The sequence below is a fragment of the Bos indicus x Bos taurus genome, chromosome 28, assembly GCF_003369695.1.
Source record: "Bos indicus x Bos taurus breed Angus x Brahman F1 hybrid chromosome 28, Bos_hybrid_MaternalHap_v2.0, whole genome shotgun sequence".
Lineage (NCBI taxonomy): Eukaryota > Metazoa > Chordata > Mammalia > Artiodactyla > Bovidae > Bos > Bos indicus x Bos taurus.
In genome coordinates, this window is record NC_040103.1 from 41323667 (window position 1) to 41341991 (window position 18325).

Sequence of the window (18325 nt, forward strand, 5' to 3'; positions counted from 1 at the left end):
AAAGAAATTTGGCCAGAGGGAAGGGCGAAGTCCAAGAGCCAGAGCCTAGCAATCTCTTCGGTAATATACACATACACACACATTCAAACAGACACACGCTCTCAGACTCCCTGCATGCACACACACACACTTGCACACATTCACACATGCATACTGCCATCTTCAGGGACCTGTGTCTGAGGGAGCCGAGGCGCCGAGCGGCTGGGCATGTGCACGCCCAGCTCCGCTACTTAAAGGTGGGGACGGACCCTGTGACTCTCAGTCGCCATAACTGTGACACTCTCTCCTTTGTGCTTCACTGGACACAGCGCAGCCACCACCCCCAAGAACAGCTCCAGGCTGGGTCCACGCTGGACACAGGAGCAGACAGCCGGCAGACCAGGAAGGGGTGCTAAGGATGGGGGAAAGCTGGAAGGCCGGGCACAGCTAACGTCCTGAACTCCTGGTGCCCTTGATTTCTCTGTGGGCTTGAGAAAGGACCAGCCCACCTCAGGATGAACCCTCCTTCAGGGCCAAGAGCCCCGCTGGGCCCGGTGCAGGAATCCAGCTGCCTGGCCACCCCAGCCTCCTCCAGCAGGTGGGACAGCTCCCGGAGCAGCGCCTCCAGCCTGGGCCACCCTCCGTCCATCAGCCCCACGGTAAGCCTGGGGCGAGTGTGTGCATGCAAAGCCTCCCTCCCCTCCCCTGGTGCCCTTCCTAGGGACAACAGGGGCTTTGACAGGGAGATAGAAAGGCCTGAGCTCTGCTCTGGGATGGTGGGCATGTTACTGAACCTCTCCGAACCCGTCCTACGCAAAAAGACCAATAGAGGAGAGTGTGGCAAGTTTTACTTCGCCATGGAGAGCATCTGAGGAACAGAAAGGCCAGCCTTATGGGACAAAGGGCTGGAATGGCCCATCCATTTCTTTCTGGAGGTGGTAGGATGCCCCCAGAGCCTTCCAAAGAGGAAGGCTTACTCTGGGCCTCAGGATTTGTCCCAGGCCAGAGTGAGGTGTTGGTGCCTTCTCCTGCCTCCATCATCCTAGCCAGGCCCAGGGCCATCCCCCAACATCCCACCGTTAGCTGGGGAGTGATAAGCCTTCCCTCAGGGCTGTGGGATGCTGGCCTAGGTTCTGGACAGGAAGGAAAGGCTCCAGTAGCTATAGGAGCCAGGGCAGGACAGAGATGAAGCCACTCCCATTACTGGAAAGCAGCTGTGATGGGAGGTCTGTAAGGCCCTTTGTTCTGGCCTCGTAGGATGATGACCTCCCTTCAGTGACTTGGGAGGGCTGAATTTTCTTTTTATTTTTTAAAATTTATTTTTAACCACACAGCATGCAAGATCCTAGTTCCTTGACCAAGAATCGAACCTGTGCCCCCTGCAGTGGAAACACGAATTCCTTAACCACTGGACCACCAGAGAATTCCCCATAAATTCTCTGTTTTAAAAAACATTATTATTTTTTAATTCATTCATTAATTTGACTGCGCCTCCACACGTACAAGGGGACTGGAATACATTTGCTAACTGTCTCAGGTGTTTGAGATGGGGCCCCTACAGAAGGGAGGAACCCACCTAGGAGAGGGCTCTGCCTTCTCTAGGAAACATGGAGCCACTCCAGCCATGTCCCTGCTTGCCAAATGTGTGTCTGTCTGTCCTGTCAGCCTCCAACAGGTAATCTTAGCATACTTCTAGAAGACTTTTGCCTCTGGGCCATAGGAGCTTGCGCTCAACTTTAGGGAGACCCATGTTTCCATTCCAGCTCAGCTGCCTGCAAGCTGTGTGAGCAAATGGTTTTGCCACTCTAAGCCTTCTGCCCCACTGGGAACCCTAATTCTTCTTCTCAGGACTATTTGGAAGTGATGAGGTCATGGGATGCCCTTATTTCTCTGTCTCTCCGCAGGCAGTCAGGGCTCAGGCTGCTGCCTGGGTCCCCTTCCCCACGGTTGATGTACCAGACCACGCCCACTACACCCTGGGCACGGTGATCCTGCTGGTGGGACTTACGGGGATGCTGGGAAATCTGACGGTCATCTATACCTTCTGCAGGTGCCCAGTTTTGGCAGGGTGGGAGCCTGGGCACTGAGGGCAGCCATCCAGGAAGAGATGGGGCAGAACACAGGACTGAAATTCTGGTGCCAACTCTGCCAGGGCACTGTTGAGCCTAGCCTTCAAAGCCAGGAAAGGAGCCCAAAAGCAGTCCAGAGCAACTTGAGTGGCATATCCGATTGGGCCCCAGGTGCACCCCCTACTCCCTGTGAAGGACACACACACATCTCTGCCTGTTCGCTCTGCCCTCTGTTCACCTCCACCATCACCTGCCCCGGTGGGCATTTTCCCTTGACTCAAAGAGCAGCCCTGGTATAGGGATCCTGAGTCTTCCAGTCCTTTAGCAGCCAGCCTTCCCACCACCCTTGGCTTCCTTCTCTACCTGCCCCACTCACCAGCTGAATGGCTGAGATGGGCATGTGGAGGCGTGAATAACCCTTAGCTGAAATGACTTTAAGCAGATTACTTACCTCCTTTGAGTCAACTTTTCTTATCTGCAAAATGGAGTTGTCACTTACTTCATGGAGTCAATGTGACGATTAAGTAAGTTTTTGTGTGTGTGGTGCCCAGCAAATGAGTGAATCCTGACTGTGCCACTTACTGAGTCTTGTGATCACAAGCTGCCTCACGGGTGGAAGCTTCAGTGTTCTTACTGCAAAGTGAAGGAGGGGGATAGACACACAGATGGATGATTGTAAGAGGGTTCGTGGAAGTACCTGATCCGTGGACACCATCATCAGCTCCTCTCCCCTTTGCCAGCCCTGAGGGTGAGGACTGCAAAGATGCTGGGAGAGGAGGACGAGAGAGGCATGAGTTGCTGCCTTGCAGGGTCTCACTTCTCTGCCCATGATGCCAGGCTCCAGAACTGTTTGGCTGGTACTTGCTGGGCAGCGGGATGGTCTGTGACCCAGCAGCTCATGCTTCAGTGCAAGCACACATGTGTGCATGGGTATGCATGCATGTGCACATGTGTTTGAGGGAAGCTCCCCAGAAGAAGCTCCTCCTGACAGCATCTGACCCCTCCCAGGAGCAGAGGCCTCAGGACACCTGCCAACATGTTCATTATCAACCTCGCAGTCAGCGACTTCCTCATGTCCTTCACTCAGGCCCCCGTCTTCTTCGCCAGCAGCCTCTATAAGCAGTGGCTCTTTGGAGAAGCAGGTAGACACTTGGAATTCCCTTCTGCTGGGGGGAGGAGGAGGTTTGGGGCAGGGGATGTCCACAGTGGAGGGTGGCCCAGATGAGACGGTGATATGCTCTTCCTGGGCCATGGGTGGGTAGCACCCTGCTCAGACTCACGAGTTGACAAGAGGCTTCCACGAGCCTCTGTCAGATGCAGGCAGGCAGGGTGAGAGGAACACAGGCCTGTTTTCGTTGAGAGGCCAGTGCTGGAGCTAAGTACACACCATCCACACACCCTCCTTGCCCTCGGGTATCTGATTGGCTCCCTGCCAAGCACTGAGGTCAGGGAGTTATGCCCACAGGCTGTGAATTCTATGCCTTCTGTGGGGCTCTCTTTGGCATCACCTCCATGATTACCCTGACGGCCATCGCCCTGGACCGCTACCTGGTGATCACACGCCCACTGGCCACCGTCGGGATGGTGTCCAAGAGGCGGGCCGCGCTTGTCCTGCTGGGCGTCTGGCTCTATGCCCTAGCTTGGAGCCTGCCGCCCTTCTTTGGCTGGAGTAAGTGAGCTCAGGGAACCAGGGGACGGGAAGATAATTTGGGAGGGGCATGTTCAAGGGACAGGTAGGTGGACTTGGGTCCCCAAGCTGGCAGGAGGGGCCAGGGGACTGCTGAAGCCTCAGGCAAATGGACATTCAGGGGACATGACTAGCAGCAGGGGGAACTGAGGCTGCACCGTCAGCGATCAGAGGCTAACCTGGGCTCCCTTCCCCATACACAGAAGGGAAGACCACATGGTTCCTGACTGGCAGGAAGTGACAGGTACATCTGATGCTGAGTTTGCAATACATCAGACAGGCAAGGGTTGGGATATGAGGCCTCAGCAGGTAGAAGGGTTAGCAGCAGGCACCTACCCTTCTAAGGAGGGACCAGGAAGCTGGCTTAAGTCTGAGGGAGTAAGACCCTGGGGCTGTGGTGAGGTCTATCTTCCAAACTGGTAAGATTGGGCAGCAGTGGGCTTCATGAGCTATCTTCTAGTAGCACCAGCTTGGAAAACTCCCTTCTACGTGCCCAGTTTCTTTGCTCTGCTGCACAGGGCCGGGGCCGGGGCCAGGGCCAGTGTTTGAGAAGCTCAGCCTCCATATCCAAAGCTCCTGCTGGATCAGGAGCCTGGGTCAGCACTGCCCTGGAGGCTGAGCGCCCTGCCCCTGGTTCCCAGGTGCCTATGTGCCCGAAGGCCTGCTGACCTCTTGCTCCTGGGACTACGTGAGCTTCACGCCGTCCGTCCGCGCCTACACCATGCTGCTCTTCTGTTTTGTGTTCTTCCTCCCCTTGCTCATCATCATTTACTGCTACATCTTCATCTTCAAGGCCATCCGAGAGACGGGCCAGTAAGAGCTGGGCGCAAAGGAGGGGTTTGATGGGAGGAGGACTGTGCCCCTTCACCAGGGCTTCCCGTGGCTCAGTCTGTATCCAGCCCCCCAGGGCACTCCCAGACTCAGATGGGCAAAGACCAGCTCAGCACATGTGCTTATGGGGTGGGTTCCCTACAGACTGGTGCAAACTCGGTGCTTCGAAAAGTCTCAGGAGATAGGGTCTTCTGAAGAGAGGGCTTCAGACTTGGCCAAGAGGTCTGGGGGAAAGAGAAACCACCACAGGTAGAAGCACAGGCAGGCAGCTTAGCCTGGGTATCATGCGGGACTTTCCGGGTGTCAGGGCTGCTGCATGGAAAGGATGGCCAGGTCCAAGAAGGCTCCCCGATAGTAGCCATGGCCCTGGCACTCACTGCAAGCTGAGTGGGGCCAGACCCAGACTCTGCATGCTTCCTAGAGCTCTCCAGACCTTCGGGACCTGCGAGGGTGGCAGTGAGTGTCCCCGGCAGCGGCAGCGGCTACAGAGTGAGTGGAAAATGGCCAAGATCGAGCTGCTGGTCATCCTCCTCTTTGTGCTCTCCTGGGCCCCCTACTCCACTGTCGCCCTGATGGGCTTTGCTGGGTGAGCAGTGGCTAAGGGGCTGGGCTGGGCTGGAAGGGTGGGAGAAGGGTGAAGGGACCCTGGGGCAGCCTCTCTCCCCCCAGTCCAAGCCCAAGCCCAAGCCAGCCATCCTCACACCTTAGGTCCAGCCTCGCAGCCTTATTCTCCCTGCTGCTGTGAGACGCCCCACCCGAGCTGGGCCTGCCTTATTCCTGGAGGGGCTAGGAGACCTGCTCGGGAGTTCTGGGCCACAGTGGGTTTGGCCTGAGGGCCTACAACGGCTGTCAGGTCCTTCCAGACCCCTGGGGAGCATGCAGCCCTCCCAGAGCTTCTGGTTTCTTGTGGCTAGTGTCTGGGGACTCTGACACCTGCACAGCATGGACACTGGCCAGACTTCATGAGCACGTGAGACAGTAGAACTGTGAATCCTTTCAGGTGTTTGGGTATGAGACATTTTCGGGTCCCCTGTCGGGCCCTCCTTTGCAATAACTCCCAAAGGGCCAGGGGAGCAGCGGGCATCAGGGTTTGATGGGGTGTGGGGAGGGCTGGTCAGACGGCCAGAGTCATTGAGGGTGAGGGGTGGGGTTATTGGCAGCAGCACAGTCTCCAAGGAACTGTGGGACCTGGTGAGACCCCCCACTCTGGCACATCTTCTCAGCACCACTCCCTCAACCGCTCCCTGGGTTCCCATTCACCTCAGATCAGAATTCTCCTTGGCATCACAGTGCATCCCCTGGGAATGACTTAGTTATGCCGCTTTGGACCAGGCTGGGCTGTGCCCTGGCAAGGCTTGGTTGGCCTAAGAAGAAGAAGGTGCCTGAGCGGGCGGGTGGGTTGTGGAGTCTCCAGGGAGGGTCAGCTGGCAGGGGGACCTCAGCTTCTTTGTCCTAGGTACGCACATATCCTGACGCCCTACATGAACTCGGTGCCAGCTGTCATTGCCAAGGCCTCTGCCATCTACAACCCCATCATTTACGCCATCACCCACCCCAAGTACAGGTGGGACCCTCCACCAGGACCCAGGCCCAGATCCCCAGGCCCACCCTCATGGGCATGGAGGGCCTGGGCCTATAAATGGGGGTGGAGGCTAGCCATCGTTCCTGTCCTTTGTATCTGCATCGGATGGGAACTCTAGCAACTGAGAACAGCTCGTGACCCCGGGTGGGATCTGGAGCTGGTGTGACCCCCTCTGCTACCTCAGCTTCCTAGGGGGCTCAGCATGGGGGACATCAGAGCTCCCTGGGCAGTGTCCAACACTAACTGCATTTTCAGAATTGAGGCCAAGAGGCAACCAGGATGGCTGATCAGCAGTGCTGCCTGCTGCTAAGAGAGGCCCCCAGACAGTGACAGCCTAGAGAGGTCGCAGCAGGGAGAGCTCTGTTCTGCTTCCGGGCCGTGGTAGCGGCCTGGGACTGGTTCTGACCCGGAGCACTCTCTGCTGATAGAAGCCCCGCAGGGCTGGCCTCTTCCACGAGGGGGCCTTCAGTGCTTCCTTTTGCCTGGTGGTGTCAGTAACTCAGCAGCCCTGCAGAGGCCAGCTGCAGCCCTTAGTCCATAAACTCAGAGGCAGCTCAGAAGTGTTCTTGGTCTCCATTTGCAGAATTGTGGCTTGGGCCAGCCACTTGAGAGCTAAAACCAAGCATCTGGCTGAACCTGCCACCCTAAGCCTCTGCCTCCACGTCCATGGACCCAGTGTCTGTCTGTCCATCTTCATAACCCCAGTGTCTGAATGTCCCTGACTCCCCAGTGGCTCCTGGCCCACTTTCATTTGCCCAGTGTCAGTCTGTCCACCCCCCTAACCTGATGTGCTGTCCTTCCAGATTGGCCATCGCCCAGCACCTGCCCTGCCTGGGGGTGCTGCTGGGCGTGTCGGGCCAGCGCACTGGCCTGTACACCAGCTACCGCTCCACTCATCGCTCCACGCTGAGTAGCCAGGCCTCGGACCTCAGCTGGATCTCTGGACGGAGGCGCCAGGCATCCCTGGGCTCTGAGAGCGAGGTGGTAAGGAGGCTGGGCCCTCACTGGCTGGCATCTCACGATCTTTCCTCAATTAGTCCAGCCTCAGGTCTCCAGGCAGGCCTGCCTCTGAGACTCAGGAACCCTCAGGAACTTGGGTCACTGGCAGGAAGAGCCCCTCACCGCCTCCACATGGCCTTCCCTCATACAATCCTCCCTGCCAGGCAGGGGCACTAGATTCAGGGAGGCATCATGTTGGCCCCAGGTCACTCAGCAGCAGGGCTGGGACTGAACATGGGTCTTCCGACTCCAAGCCAACTCTTTTCCCTACCAGCACTATCCCAGGGCCTTAGAGTCTCAGATAGAAAAGATGAGCATTTCTTCCCTAGATGGGCTGCTAGAGAGACAGGTAGGTGCGAGCTCAAGCCCATCATCCTCATTGTTAAGGCCGCTCCTCCTGGAGGAGGGAGACTTGAGGAGCTCAGAGGATACAGCGGAAGGAGCACTGGCCCTGGAGCCAGGGTACCTGTGTTCAAGTCTCACTGTGTGAGCTTATGCAGGCTACTCACCCTCTCTGAGGCTCTGTGTCCTCTCCAAAAGGGAAAGCCATCATCTCTACATACTAGATGGGGTGCCCGTGAATGACCCACCACGTGGTGGTCAGCCATAGGAGCTACCAGTCTGCCAGCACCTACTTGGGGCCTGGAACTGTGATGCCCCCTGAGGTCCCCAAGAGAGTTCCCTGTGCCGTGGGCTCCTGTCCCAGCTCCTCCATCACTGGGCCTGCCTCACCAAGAGCTTCCACTGACCTCCTCCCACTGCCCCCATCCCTGGGGGTCTCAGTTGAAGGGGCTGAGGGAGGAGCTGTCAGAATCCCTGAACTACTCTAGTGCACATCAAGGAGTGAAGCTTATCCATTAAGAGAGGCCTAGAACCTCATGAAGACGTGCTCATCCCATGTGTTAAGAAATCACAAAAGCAGCATGTACACACACACACACACACACACACACACACACACATCCTAGCACACACACTCACAATTTGCAAGGGTTTGGTGACCAGCAGCCCTGCAAATAGTGTCATGGTCTCCACCCCAGTGAACTATTGTAGGGAGAATGGAGAAAGGCCTGGCCAGGAAGGGGGCAGAAGCAATGCTGCAAATGCCCCCCTCACCTCACAGCGACTCTCCCCCTTCCCCAGGGCTGGATGGACACAGAAGCAACAGCTGCTTGGGGGGCTGGCCAGCAGGTGAGCGGATGGTCCCCCTGCAGTCAGCGCCTGGATGATGTGGAAGCCAAGGCCCTGCCCAGGCCCCAGGGACGGGACTCAGAGGCTCCCGGGAAGGTAACTGGGTCTGACACCTGCCAACCTGTACAAAGGTGGGACAGGAGCAAGTAGCCCAGGGAGTTGTCAGGAAAGGGGGCAGGCCCAGTGACCTCTGGGAATCACCCCCTCCCTGCACCTCCCAGCTTTCCCTTGCCCACCTGGGGGTCTTGGGGGAATCTCTGACTCCAAGGTGTTCTGAGCAAGCCTGACGTGACTGCGCCTGAGAGCGTGTGTGTGTGCGTGACCTTGTCTGTGCACATACACAGCAGTGGTGGTGGCTATATTATGATGAATGTATATCGCATGTATGTGAATGTGTGACCATGTGCCCGGCACATGCTTCTGTCCTTCTGACACCACAGGGCATGGGTTTCAGTGCTGCCCTAATGTGTCTGCTCTAAGCTGAGAATGTGACCAAGTGTGAGTGGCATGTACCTCTCTGCGACTGGAAACGGGATGTACCTAGGGGGGCGGGGCTGCAAGCTGTGTATGTGCTCGCTATGAATGCCCTGAGATTAGGACGTTGCCCAGAATACTTGTGGCTATTAAAAGAAGGCCAGCTGTCAGCCCAAGTGCCTATGGAACGGAATGTCGATGGCGATTAGAGGAGGCCGGATTCTGGAACGCTGGAAATGCCGTGTGCACAGGCCCCGCGGCTGCTTTTCCCCCTCAGCTGACAGCTCCCACTCTGCCCCTCCACTCACACCCACACAACACCCCCAGTTCCTGGGCTCTAGGGCAGCAAGACTAAGACCAGAGGCGCTTTCCTGCCTTCCTTCCTCAAGGCTGCTCCCCTGCCTGTCCCAGAGAGGGGGAGCCCTGGGCAGCTCCCTACAAGTGGGGGGCTTCTGTCTCTTCCATCGTTGCCATGCCAGGGAACACCACTCCCCAGCAGCTCCAGCCCCAGAGAGGACTCTGTCCCCAGCCCTGAGGCCGGGCATTGTGCACGACCCCAGAGGCTGGGGCAAAGGCCAGCAGCATCCCCCAGGCTGGCCGGGCAAAGGATGAAAGGCCCTGCACCTCTCCTGGAGGGAAAACTGGCCTGGGGTGGGGCATGGGGCAGAGGGGGACAGCGCATCAGCAGTCACCTAACACGCGTGATAAGCACTGCCATCGAGGTATCAGCACACAGGGTGCTGAAAGCAGAGGCAAGGCCCCAAGGGATCCTGGGAAAGGTGAAGGTAAACGGGGATTGCCAGGCGGGATGGGGCCGAGGAGTAGGGACCGGGCGGCCCGGGCTGAGGAAACAGCCGACACAAACGCAGTGGGGCACAGGGTGTCCTGAACAGACAGACACAGAATGTCTCTCTGTGATCCTAGGAGCTGCCAAGGGACTCTAGCAGTGGGAGGTGAGGATAGAGAAGGGGCAGGAGGTGGTAGGAGCCGTGGGGAGGCCCAACCAGGTGCTGGCATGAGGGGTCTCCAGTCAGGACCTTGGAGGACAGGAAGCCCTTGGAGGACTTATTGGGGCACTGAGGTGGGCTTGGTCAGCTTGGCAGAGTAGATTGGGCCTCTCCTCAGTAGCTGCAGAAGGATAGGTTGCGTGGAATGATCCAGCAGAGAGAAGATGGGAGGAAGTCAGTAGATAGGCAAGTCAGTAGATAGGCAAGAAATGAGGTATTTAAGACGACAGGGAGAGAGGAGACACCCAAGCCTGGGAAAGTGGAGAATTGGTTGGTGGAGGTGAGGAGAGCTCAGTCTGGACCCCAGGAGTCCAGACCCTAGGACAGGCCAGCCTGGGGGACCGCCTGGAGGCAACCTCGGCCATTACCAGCTCCATTTTCCAGCCACATGGCCTGGAGAAGGCCCAACCCCCAGCCGGGACCAAACCTGCCCCTCCCCACCCCCACGCTACCTCCCTTTATCATGAGGTGCCCCTAAACACAGAGGGTCCCTGAGCCACTACTTCCAGTGGGACACTCTTTGGGCTAAACTGATGTCTGCTGCTTGCTTTCAGGCCAAGGGGCTGCTCCCCAACCTGGATGCCAGGATGTAGGGTGACCATCATTCCTGCCTTCCATCTGGGACACGTCCAGCTCCTTCACGTCTCCCTCACGCACACAGACCCAGCACTACCCGTGGGCTTGCAGGCTTTGGGAGCGGTCCTGTCACCCATGCTGGTCTAGATTCATGGCCCCGAACCACGAAACTCCTGCTCTGCAATGTGGGCTGCACCCACTTCTCAATCCAACAGCCTGCACCTGAGGCTCAGACGGAAGAGCGGGCGCCCAGGCCCTCCCACTGCCTGGAGTCGTCCGCCTCTCCTCGGATGCTGCGTGCTGTGATTGTCCGGGCGATGACAACAGCGATGGCTCTGTCAGACACCCCGGCTGTTTATGAGCTGCCTCTGCACCTGGGCTGGGCATTTCACTGGCACAGAAAGGACAGCACTGTGTCTCCCGCGGCCGGCACTCAAAGCCGCACACAGACCTTCACTCGCCGGAAACTTACTCCCCTCTGGCTCTCCCCGCAGAGCGCTGTTTCCACCACGGCCCACCCTCTTGTGCACACGCTCATTCTCCAGCACACGCTCCTGTGTGGATGTATTTGCATGCACACCAAGCACACACGCACACACACAGCGCCTACAGTGTGTTTTCAATCAGTAGTCCAAGTTCACCCCAGGGCTGTGTGTGCCTGGAGGGCTGCAGAAAAATAAAAAGCAGAGAAGGTCTGACAAGCAGTCTCTACCTACTGGTGCCCCATGGGAGGGAGAGGCCCAGGGGCCTGACCTCTGAAGCCCGCAGCAGCCTCTCTCTTCCTACTCTCCTTCTGTCCTCCACCTTGTGATTTTCAAGCCTAAAACCCCATCCCAAACTGCAGGGAGGAGCGTGGAGGAGGGGAAAGACCAGGCTTGCCCCCATCCCTACTCCCCAGTGAGCTGCTGTTATTGGAAAGCAGCTCACGCCCAGCTTGTGAGTACCAGCTGCTCTCTGGCTGGCTTCAGACCTCCCAGGGGAGGCAGATGGAGGGAGGCTGGCCTTCCCCTTTAAGAGCATCCTTTTCCTTACGCCTCCCTTTCCCCAGAGGCGGCATGGCGGGTGCCTGAGTCCAGAGAAAGAGCCTGCAACTCCAGGTACAGCTTAGCTCGGGGCTCCCTCTCCCTGTGCGGGTTCGGCTCCTTCCTTTCCCCACACTGGTCATGGCCTGCTGCTGGATCCTCTCTAGCCTGACCGGACAGATGCACCTCCCCCCACTCGGGAAAGGAGATGAAGCTGGAATCAGGGATGGATGGGATGGGACCTGGAGGAGGGGCAGGGGATGGGAGTGCTGGCCATGAGCTGCTGGACTCCTGGGCCAGGCCTGGGCAGGGAGGACAGCTGGGCATCATGACACGGAGCAGAAGAGGTGGTGAAGTGGGGGAGAGAGCACAGGTCCCTCACTGGCTTCTTCCACTTGATATTTCTGTGACCTTGGGCAAGTTACCAAATGCCCCTATGCAGTGGGGACTCCTTCTTGCCATTCATGTCGTATGAGGCTGGGTGCGGGCATCTGGGAAATTACTTGCACCCAGCCCTCCTCTGAGTCCTCAGGGCCCAGCTCAGGCTAGGGCTCTCCAGGAGGACAGAGAACAGCCAGCCCAGTTGCCTTCCCTGAGCTTTGGTTTCCAGAGCAGGGAACTAGTGGGGGCCTTGATCTACCTCCAGACTATGTCGAGCCTGAGGTCTCTTCTGAGGAAGGGTTTCTAGAGGTATCTTGGCTCGAAGACCACACTGGCAGGAGTCCCGAGGGGCCTAGGGCCCCACCTAGAGCACACTGTCTCTGGGTTACGGGCTGGCCACATCACACACATTTTCCCCTTGCTGCCCCTCTGGCCCCTTGTCCCAGCAGCTGAGCAAATGGCCTCTCCTCCCCTCCTCCCTGGCCCCTGCCATTCCGGCTCAAAGGGCACAGGGGCCTGGCGTGCGACACTGGCAGCTGGAGCTTTCCATGCTGCTGTCAAGTTTTCCAGGGCACAAATGAGACAGGAGAGCCAAGAATAACTGTTGGGCCCCCAGAGGGCCTGGAGGGTGTGGGGCCTGTCCCAGACCTGCTTCCAGACCCCGTGCGAAGGGTACCTTTCAAAAGGCAGGGCCTCCCCAGTTCTAGGCTTGAGCATCAAGAGGTACTGCCAGTACTGGGCAGAACCTGTTATCTGGCACAAATCCCCATAGGAATGAGCTCAGGCTCCAGTATGGCCTGGGTCTACCTGTGTGACCTTGGGGAAGTTAGTTAACCTCTCTCTGAGCCTTGGTTCCTGCGCCTCGCAGGATCTGAGGGGACAATGGTGTGGAGGGCCCAGAGCTGAGCTTGGCTGTGCCCAGAGCTGCTGCTATGACTACTACTGTTTTGATGGGGTTGGACAGTTCTGGGCCCTGAAGTTGTCAGTTCTCTTGGGGATAAGAGGATAAGCGGACAACTTCAGGGTCTTCTCCAGGGATCACAGGGCTACAAACACCCAAGTCACAAAGCCCTGGGCCAAGGGAACTTAGCCATGGTCTTCTGGGCAAGAGAGTGGGTACAGCAGGCAGAGAGTGTGGCTGGGCAGACCGGGCTCTCCAGAGGGCAGAGGGAGCAAGGAGAGGAGAGCAGGGAGGCAGAGCATTATCACTAACCCGCCCAGGCCCCTCTCCTGCCCCCTGGGGGGTACTGGGAGCTGGACAACCCTCCCCAGGGGCTATATTAGCCGTGTGAGTCACGGTGGACCCGCTGGGAGGCTGAGGGCGGGCGGGCACAGTATAGGGTTACAGTCCATTTATGGGCGCAGCGGAGGGCAGATATCAGTGTCGATGGCATTCGTTCCCAGCTATTCTTAGGAGCCTCTCAGGAGCTCCACACAGCCCGGCTGGGCAGCAAGGCACAGAGCAGGCAAGGCCGGGGGTCGGGGCCTGGGGCTGAGGTCTGGACTGGGGAGGCAGGGGGCACGAGGGTCCTCTCACTCCACTCTCCTCCCTTTGTCCGCAGAGGCCGCCGGCGTCAGCACCAGCATGTCTTACAGCGTGACCCTGACGGGGCCTGGGCCCTGGGGCTTCCGCCTGCAGGGCGGCAAGGACTTCAACATGCCGCTCACCATCTCCCGGGTGAGTGTGCATGGCCCGCAGCCTACCGCCCGTGGGGGCGGGGCATGCTAGAAGGAGGGTGTGTGCGTCTATCCGTCCATCTGTCTGTCCTCCCAGAGGCTCTTGGAAAGCAGAGCAGACTTTCCTGGTCTGGGGGCTGGGACTGGACCTAATCTGATCCTGCCTGCCCCAGGCCTCTGGTGTCTGCCACAGCTGTTAGCCACCTGGGTTTGCTAGCCTATTAAGAGAATGAAACATGGCAAGTGGCTGATGTTTTCAGTAGAGCAGGAAATGCTAAGTTTGCAAGCAGGCAGGTAAACAGAAAGTACAGGGCCTTCCAAAGCCCTTCTCCAGGTGTGCTGGGGTACACCCAAGCCTGGAGCATCTGCCTGGAAGTAGGCCGCTGCTTTGGGGAGAGAGCGCTCCTAGCGTGGACAGGACAGGACAGTTGACAGACTGCTGACCTTGGCTGTCCTGCAGTCAGAACTGGGCTGGGCTGATAACTGGGCTCCCACACCCACTCCATCCCAGACCCGAGATAACAGCCCTCTTCCCCTGCCTCCCTGGGCCTGCTGGGGTAACTCCCACTGGTTGGCTTCATGGAGCTGGGCCTTCCTCACCTGCTGAAGCACCTGGCCATTCACTTACAGCTGCTCTGCCTGCTTGTCTCATGTCTGGGTCCCCATGCTCATCTGGGGAAACGGACTGTGTGTCCTGCAGTGCCTGTGACCAGGGGACAGCACTGCCTGATGGGGAAGTCGGAGATCTTTGGAGATTGTCTGAGAAATCTTATTGCCCAGCTGGAGACACTGAAGTCCAGAGAAGCAAGAAGCTAGATCTGCTTGAGACAAAGCTGTCTGTAAGACAGAACTTTGTTTTAACCATTGCTGTGTCCCTAGTACCCAGACCAGTACCTAGGTGCTCAGACAACACTTGTCAAGTAAAAGGAAGTCCAACAGAGCCGGGCTGAAGCAGAGCTATGCTCACAGTGAACTGCGAAACGTGCCGGGCAAAGATAACCCCTGCCTGGTGGGGTATGGCCAAGGCCGAGCCCCAGCAGTGCTGGTGTGGGCACAAGGGGGCAGGCTGAGGCCCCAGCCTGTCACTGGAGGGTGATGGATGGGCAGGGGTGTCTGGGTCACTGCCCACTTGGAGACAGGGAGACTTCTCCAGGGCAGAGGAAACTTGCCTTGGGCCTGGGGGTGGGGTGGGGAGGTTAGCAGGGAGGCACTGAAGCGGGTAGCCAGGAGAGGCCTGAAAGGTGCTTGGCAGAGGGGCAGGGAGCCAATGTCCCTACGGCAGGCACAATCCTGGCTGTGGAACCTAATGTGGACACTTGGAGGGGCCCTGCCATGGAAAATCCCCACTCAGGGGTGCTATGGGAGACTCACAAGAGCAAAAGAGGCCATACTTCTCTGGGTGCTGGCCTGGCTCTAGTGCGAGGAAAAGGCACTGTCTCCATCCTTCTGCTGGAGGTCTGGCTTATTCTCACCTGAGTCTCCAGGCCCCCTGCCCAGGAGATGCCACGGCCCCATATACTAAAGAACACCCAGAGACGCACACACTCTGCCTGACGATATGGTGACATGTGGGCATTTGAGCCCCAGTGGACACGCCCCCTTCTCCCCCAGAAGCCTGCACAGCTCCCCACCCCCTGATTGCAAGTCTCCTCCCTGTCCAAGGCAGGACCATCCCCTCTCATGGGTCTGCCAGCTTCCCACGCCTGACAGCCCAGCTCTCTCTCAGTGCTACCCCGCCCAGGGCCTCCTAGCGCTGGTCCCGACCCCATCCGTGCGAGCGGATGTTAGCTCTCCCAGCTCAGTGGCACCCAGGATAGCAGTGACTTCACCCAGGGTCTATGCACCACCTGGCCCCAGCCAGCCCAGGGCTTAAATTGCAGCACAGAGGCCTTAAGCTAGACAGCAGGAAGAATGTCCTCACTGTAGGCAGGGGATGTACTAGGTACATCCTAGTATATTGGGATGTACTAGGGCCAATGACTAGGGGGTACTTTTAAAAATAGAACCCGCAGCTCAGGCAGGCCATCGGGGGATGGGCCTCTCAGCTCCCTTCAGGGGCATGCCCCAAATCATGAAACATGCAGGGCTGGGTGTTGGGGCCTTCCCAGGGCTTGGAGCCTTTTGATAAACCCTCTGGTGAGCCGCTGATACCCTGGGCTTGGGCGTCCCGGTCTCAGTGCAGGCCTTGGAATACAAAGCCCTACCTTCCCAACAGGGCCATTTTCTCGCTGGGGCACTTAAGGTCCTTCTGCAGCAGAAACTTCTTCCCTAAGGGAACAAGGCCAGAGCTCTCTGGAAGAATCCTCTTCCCATAGAGGGGCAATAGATGTCCTGGCCTGAGTCTTTGCCAAAAACAAGGCATCAGTGGTGGATGGCGGTGGGGGGAATAGGCAAAGGCCGGGCCAGTTCATTCTCAGCAGGGGCACCCGCACCACAACCCTGAGGCCTGTGGGCCCCCGAAGGCAGGGCCAGCTCATTCTCAGCAGGGGCACCCGCACCACAACCCTGAGGCCTGTGGGCCCCCGAAGGCAGGGCCAGCTCATTCTCAGCAGGGGCACCCGCACCACAACCCTGAGGCCTGTGGGCCCCCGGACAGGGCTAGGATGGGCATCTCACTTCAGAGCCAGACTAACAGGTTCAAACTTGCTCACCCGCTCCTGTATCCTTGGTAACTCCTAACTCCCATGGCTGCAACCTCATCCTCTGGCTAAGGACTAGCAATAAAGCCCTGAGTGGGGCCGTCTCTGTCTGCAGCATCTCCTCCTGTAAGAAGGCTGGCCACCTGCAGCCTGAGTAGTAACTCCCGTATGTACCCCATTTTGCCCACCAGCCCCACAGAATTAACCTTGGAGCAATTAACAGCCCCTCAAGTCCTCCGTTCAGTGAAAGTCTCAGCCTGAGGACCCACAGAGAAATGGGTTCAGGAGAGAGGCTCAGAGGGTGGAGGGGAAATGCCTTTATTTATCCCTGGACAGGTGCGGCTGGGCCTGCAACATGAGCTGCCCTCTCACCCCCACCCTCCCCCAAGCCCAGCCAGTGCTCCAGGAAGTGGGGGAGGGGTGGGAGCAGAGAGGGAGACATTCCCAAGACCCAGCCCCAGTACCTGAGCGGCTAGGCCACGGCTAGGGCCGCGCTCTGGGACTTGCCTCTTGGTGCGTGTTGCGGTCCTTGACTGTGTGGCAGAGACGTTAAAATTTTGTTTGGCTCCACTCCTCACAGCTGGGTCACCTTAGAAAGCGAGTTCACCTGCTCAGCCTCAGGTTTCTCATCTGTGAAATGGGGATAATGCATCAGGGAACGCACGCATGTGCCAGTGCTTTCTAATATACACTTAGGAAAATACACCTGTTTTTCCTCAGGGCTGCTTGTGAGGGGAGCTGAGCCTGGGCCCAGGGGGGTCCTGTCTCTCTGCTCCAAAGCCACCACTCCTTACAGCCTCGCCCACCCACCCAGCAGGCTCACCTGGGGCGCCAGCCCAGTGGCCGCTGCCCCTTGCTGAGCTCCAGTATTCACCAGAGTCTCTTGGCTATGGTGGGGTGAACAGAGGGTCCCCGGGGACGGGAAGGAGGACAGGCTGAGGCTATTCTGGGGCAGCCACGCTGACGATTCCTGGAATTTTAAGGTCGTGGTGCTGTTTCTTGGGCAGCACCTAGAGGTGCTGACAGCTGTGCTGTTTATAGCTGCGCTGAAGGTCAGGCAAGCCTCGGGAGGGCTGCTGCGGGGCTGGCAGGGTCTTCCCAAAGGAACGAACAGGACTGGGGACAGTAAACGGACAGAGGCCCACTGCAAGGAAATGCATGCTTAGAGGTTGCCAGGCCAGACCCTCTCCCATCATGCTTCCTCTCCCTGGGGCTCAGAGCTGTTCCTGACCCCAGGAGGGCCCCGAAGAAAGTGGGTATGAGGCTGGCTAGGTACTGGGGAGCGGGCCTTCTGAGGTCCTGGGCTAGGACACAGGACAAGGGCAACTTCACTGGCAGCCCCCAGGGCTCCTTGGGCTGAAGGTGTGGGAGAGGAGCGAGTGTGAAGAGTACAGCTTCCTCGGTGAGGTCCACTAGGTTTGCTGGGGCAGCCCTCCTGCCTGGGAGACGTCTCCCCAGTTCCCTGAACCTTCATCTCATCTAGGGGCTAGCCATGATTGCCAAGGGCCCCACCCAGGGCCCTCCTGTTCCCAAATACAGCGTCTCTGTGCCTTTGAAGCCCGGATCCACCTCTTCCCAGGAACCATCCTAAGTGGCATGAAGTGGTCTTCATCATGTCCCAGGGCTCTTGGGGACTCACTGTGTAACATTCTTGACATAGAGCTGTGGGATAAGAGGAGAGACTCAGAAGGCCAGTAAAGTGTGTGGCCAGCTAGAAAAGGGCCCAGTGACCCCTGGCTTTGGCACAGGGAGGTCACTGGTATGCGTGGAGTGGCGGGGGCCAAAGTCAGATGGCTGATGTGAGGGGGATGGGAGATTGCAGAGGCCTGCTGGTCACTCTTTGGAGAAGCCTGGCAGTGAAGAAACGGAGGGACACATGGCAGGGACTGACTGAGGCAGCTAAGGCATGAACAGGGAGAGGCTGTTTTTTTAAGTCTTCAGTTTTTTAGAGCAGCTCTAAGTTCATAGCAACATTGAGAGGAAGATACGGGGATTTTCCCTATCCCATGCCCGGCACCCCCCACATACATGCACAGCCTCTCTCATTACCAACATCCCCCACCAGAGTGTACATATATTATAACCAATGAAGCTACACTGACATGTCATTTTTACAGAGAACAAATAGTTTACATTAGAGTTCACGCTTGGTGTGTACATCTTATGGTTTTCGACCGATGTATTCTGACATGTATCCAGCATTATAGTATC

At 57.9% G+C, this 18325-nt stretch overlaps 2 protein-coding genes across 4 annotated transcripts in view; both read left to right on the plus strand.

Moving 5' to 3' along the window:
• Positions 1 to 354: 354 nt before the first annotated feature.
• On the plus strand, positions 355 to 10784 carry OPN4 (opsin 4). The gene is made up of 10 exons (XM_027530927.1): positions 355 to 638; positions 1884 to 2029; positions 3057 to 3190; positions 3514 to 3717; positions 4377 to 4548; positions 4988 to 5152; positions 6023 to 6130; positions 6952 to 7132; positions 8291 to 8434; positions 10374 to 10784. The coding sequence occupies exons 1-10, from the start codon at positions 495 to 497 to the stop codon at positions 10410 to 10412; spliced, it is 1437 nt and encodes a 478-aa protein (XP_027386728.1). The 5' UTR covers positions 355 to 494; the 3' UTR covers positions 10413 to 10784.
• Positions 10785 to 13129: 2345 nt separating this feature from the next.
• The window catches only part of LDB3 (LIM domain binding 3), a 59592-nt gene continuing 54396 nt past the window's right edge, over positions 13130 to 18325 (plus strand). Inside the window, exons 1-2 of one of the 3 annotated variants that reach the window (XM_027530402.1) lie at positions 13130 to 13264; positions 13361 to 13476. In XM_027530402.1, the coding sequence (XP_027386203.1) occupies positions 13384 to 13476 (93 nt within the window). In that variant the 5' untranslated portion in view covers positions 13130 to 13264; positions 13361 to 13383. The remainder of the gene's footprint in view (positions 13265 to 13360; positions 13477 to 18325) is intronic. The other 2 variants (XM_027530403.1, XM_027530404.1) reach the window with 2 other exon arrangements.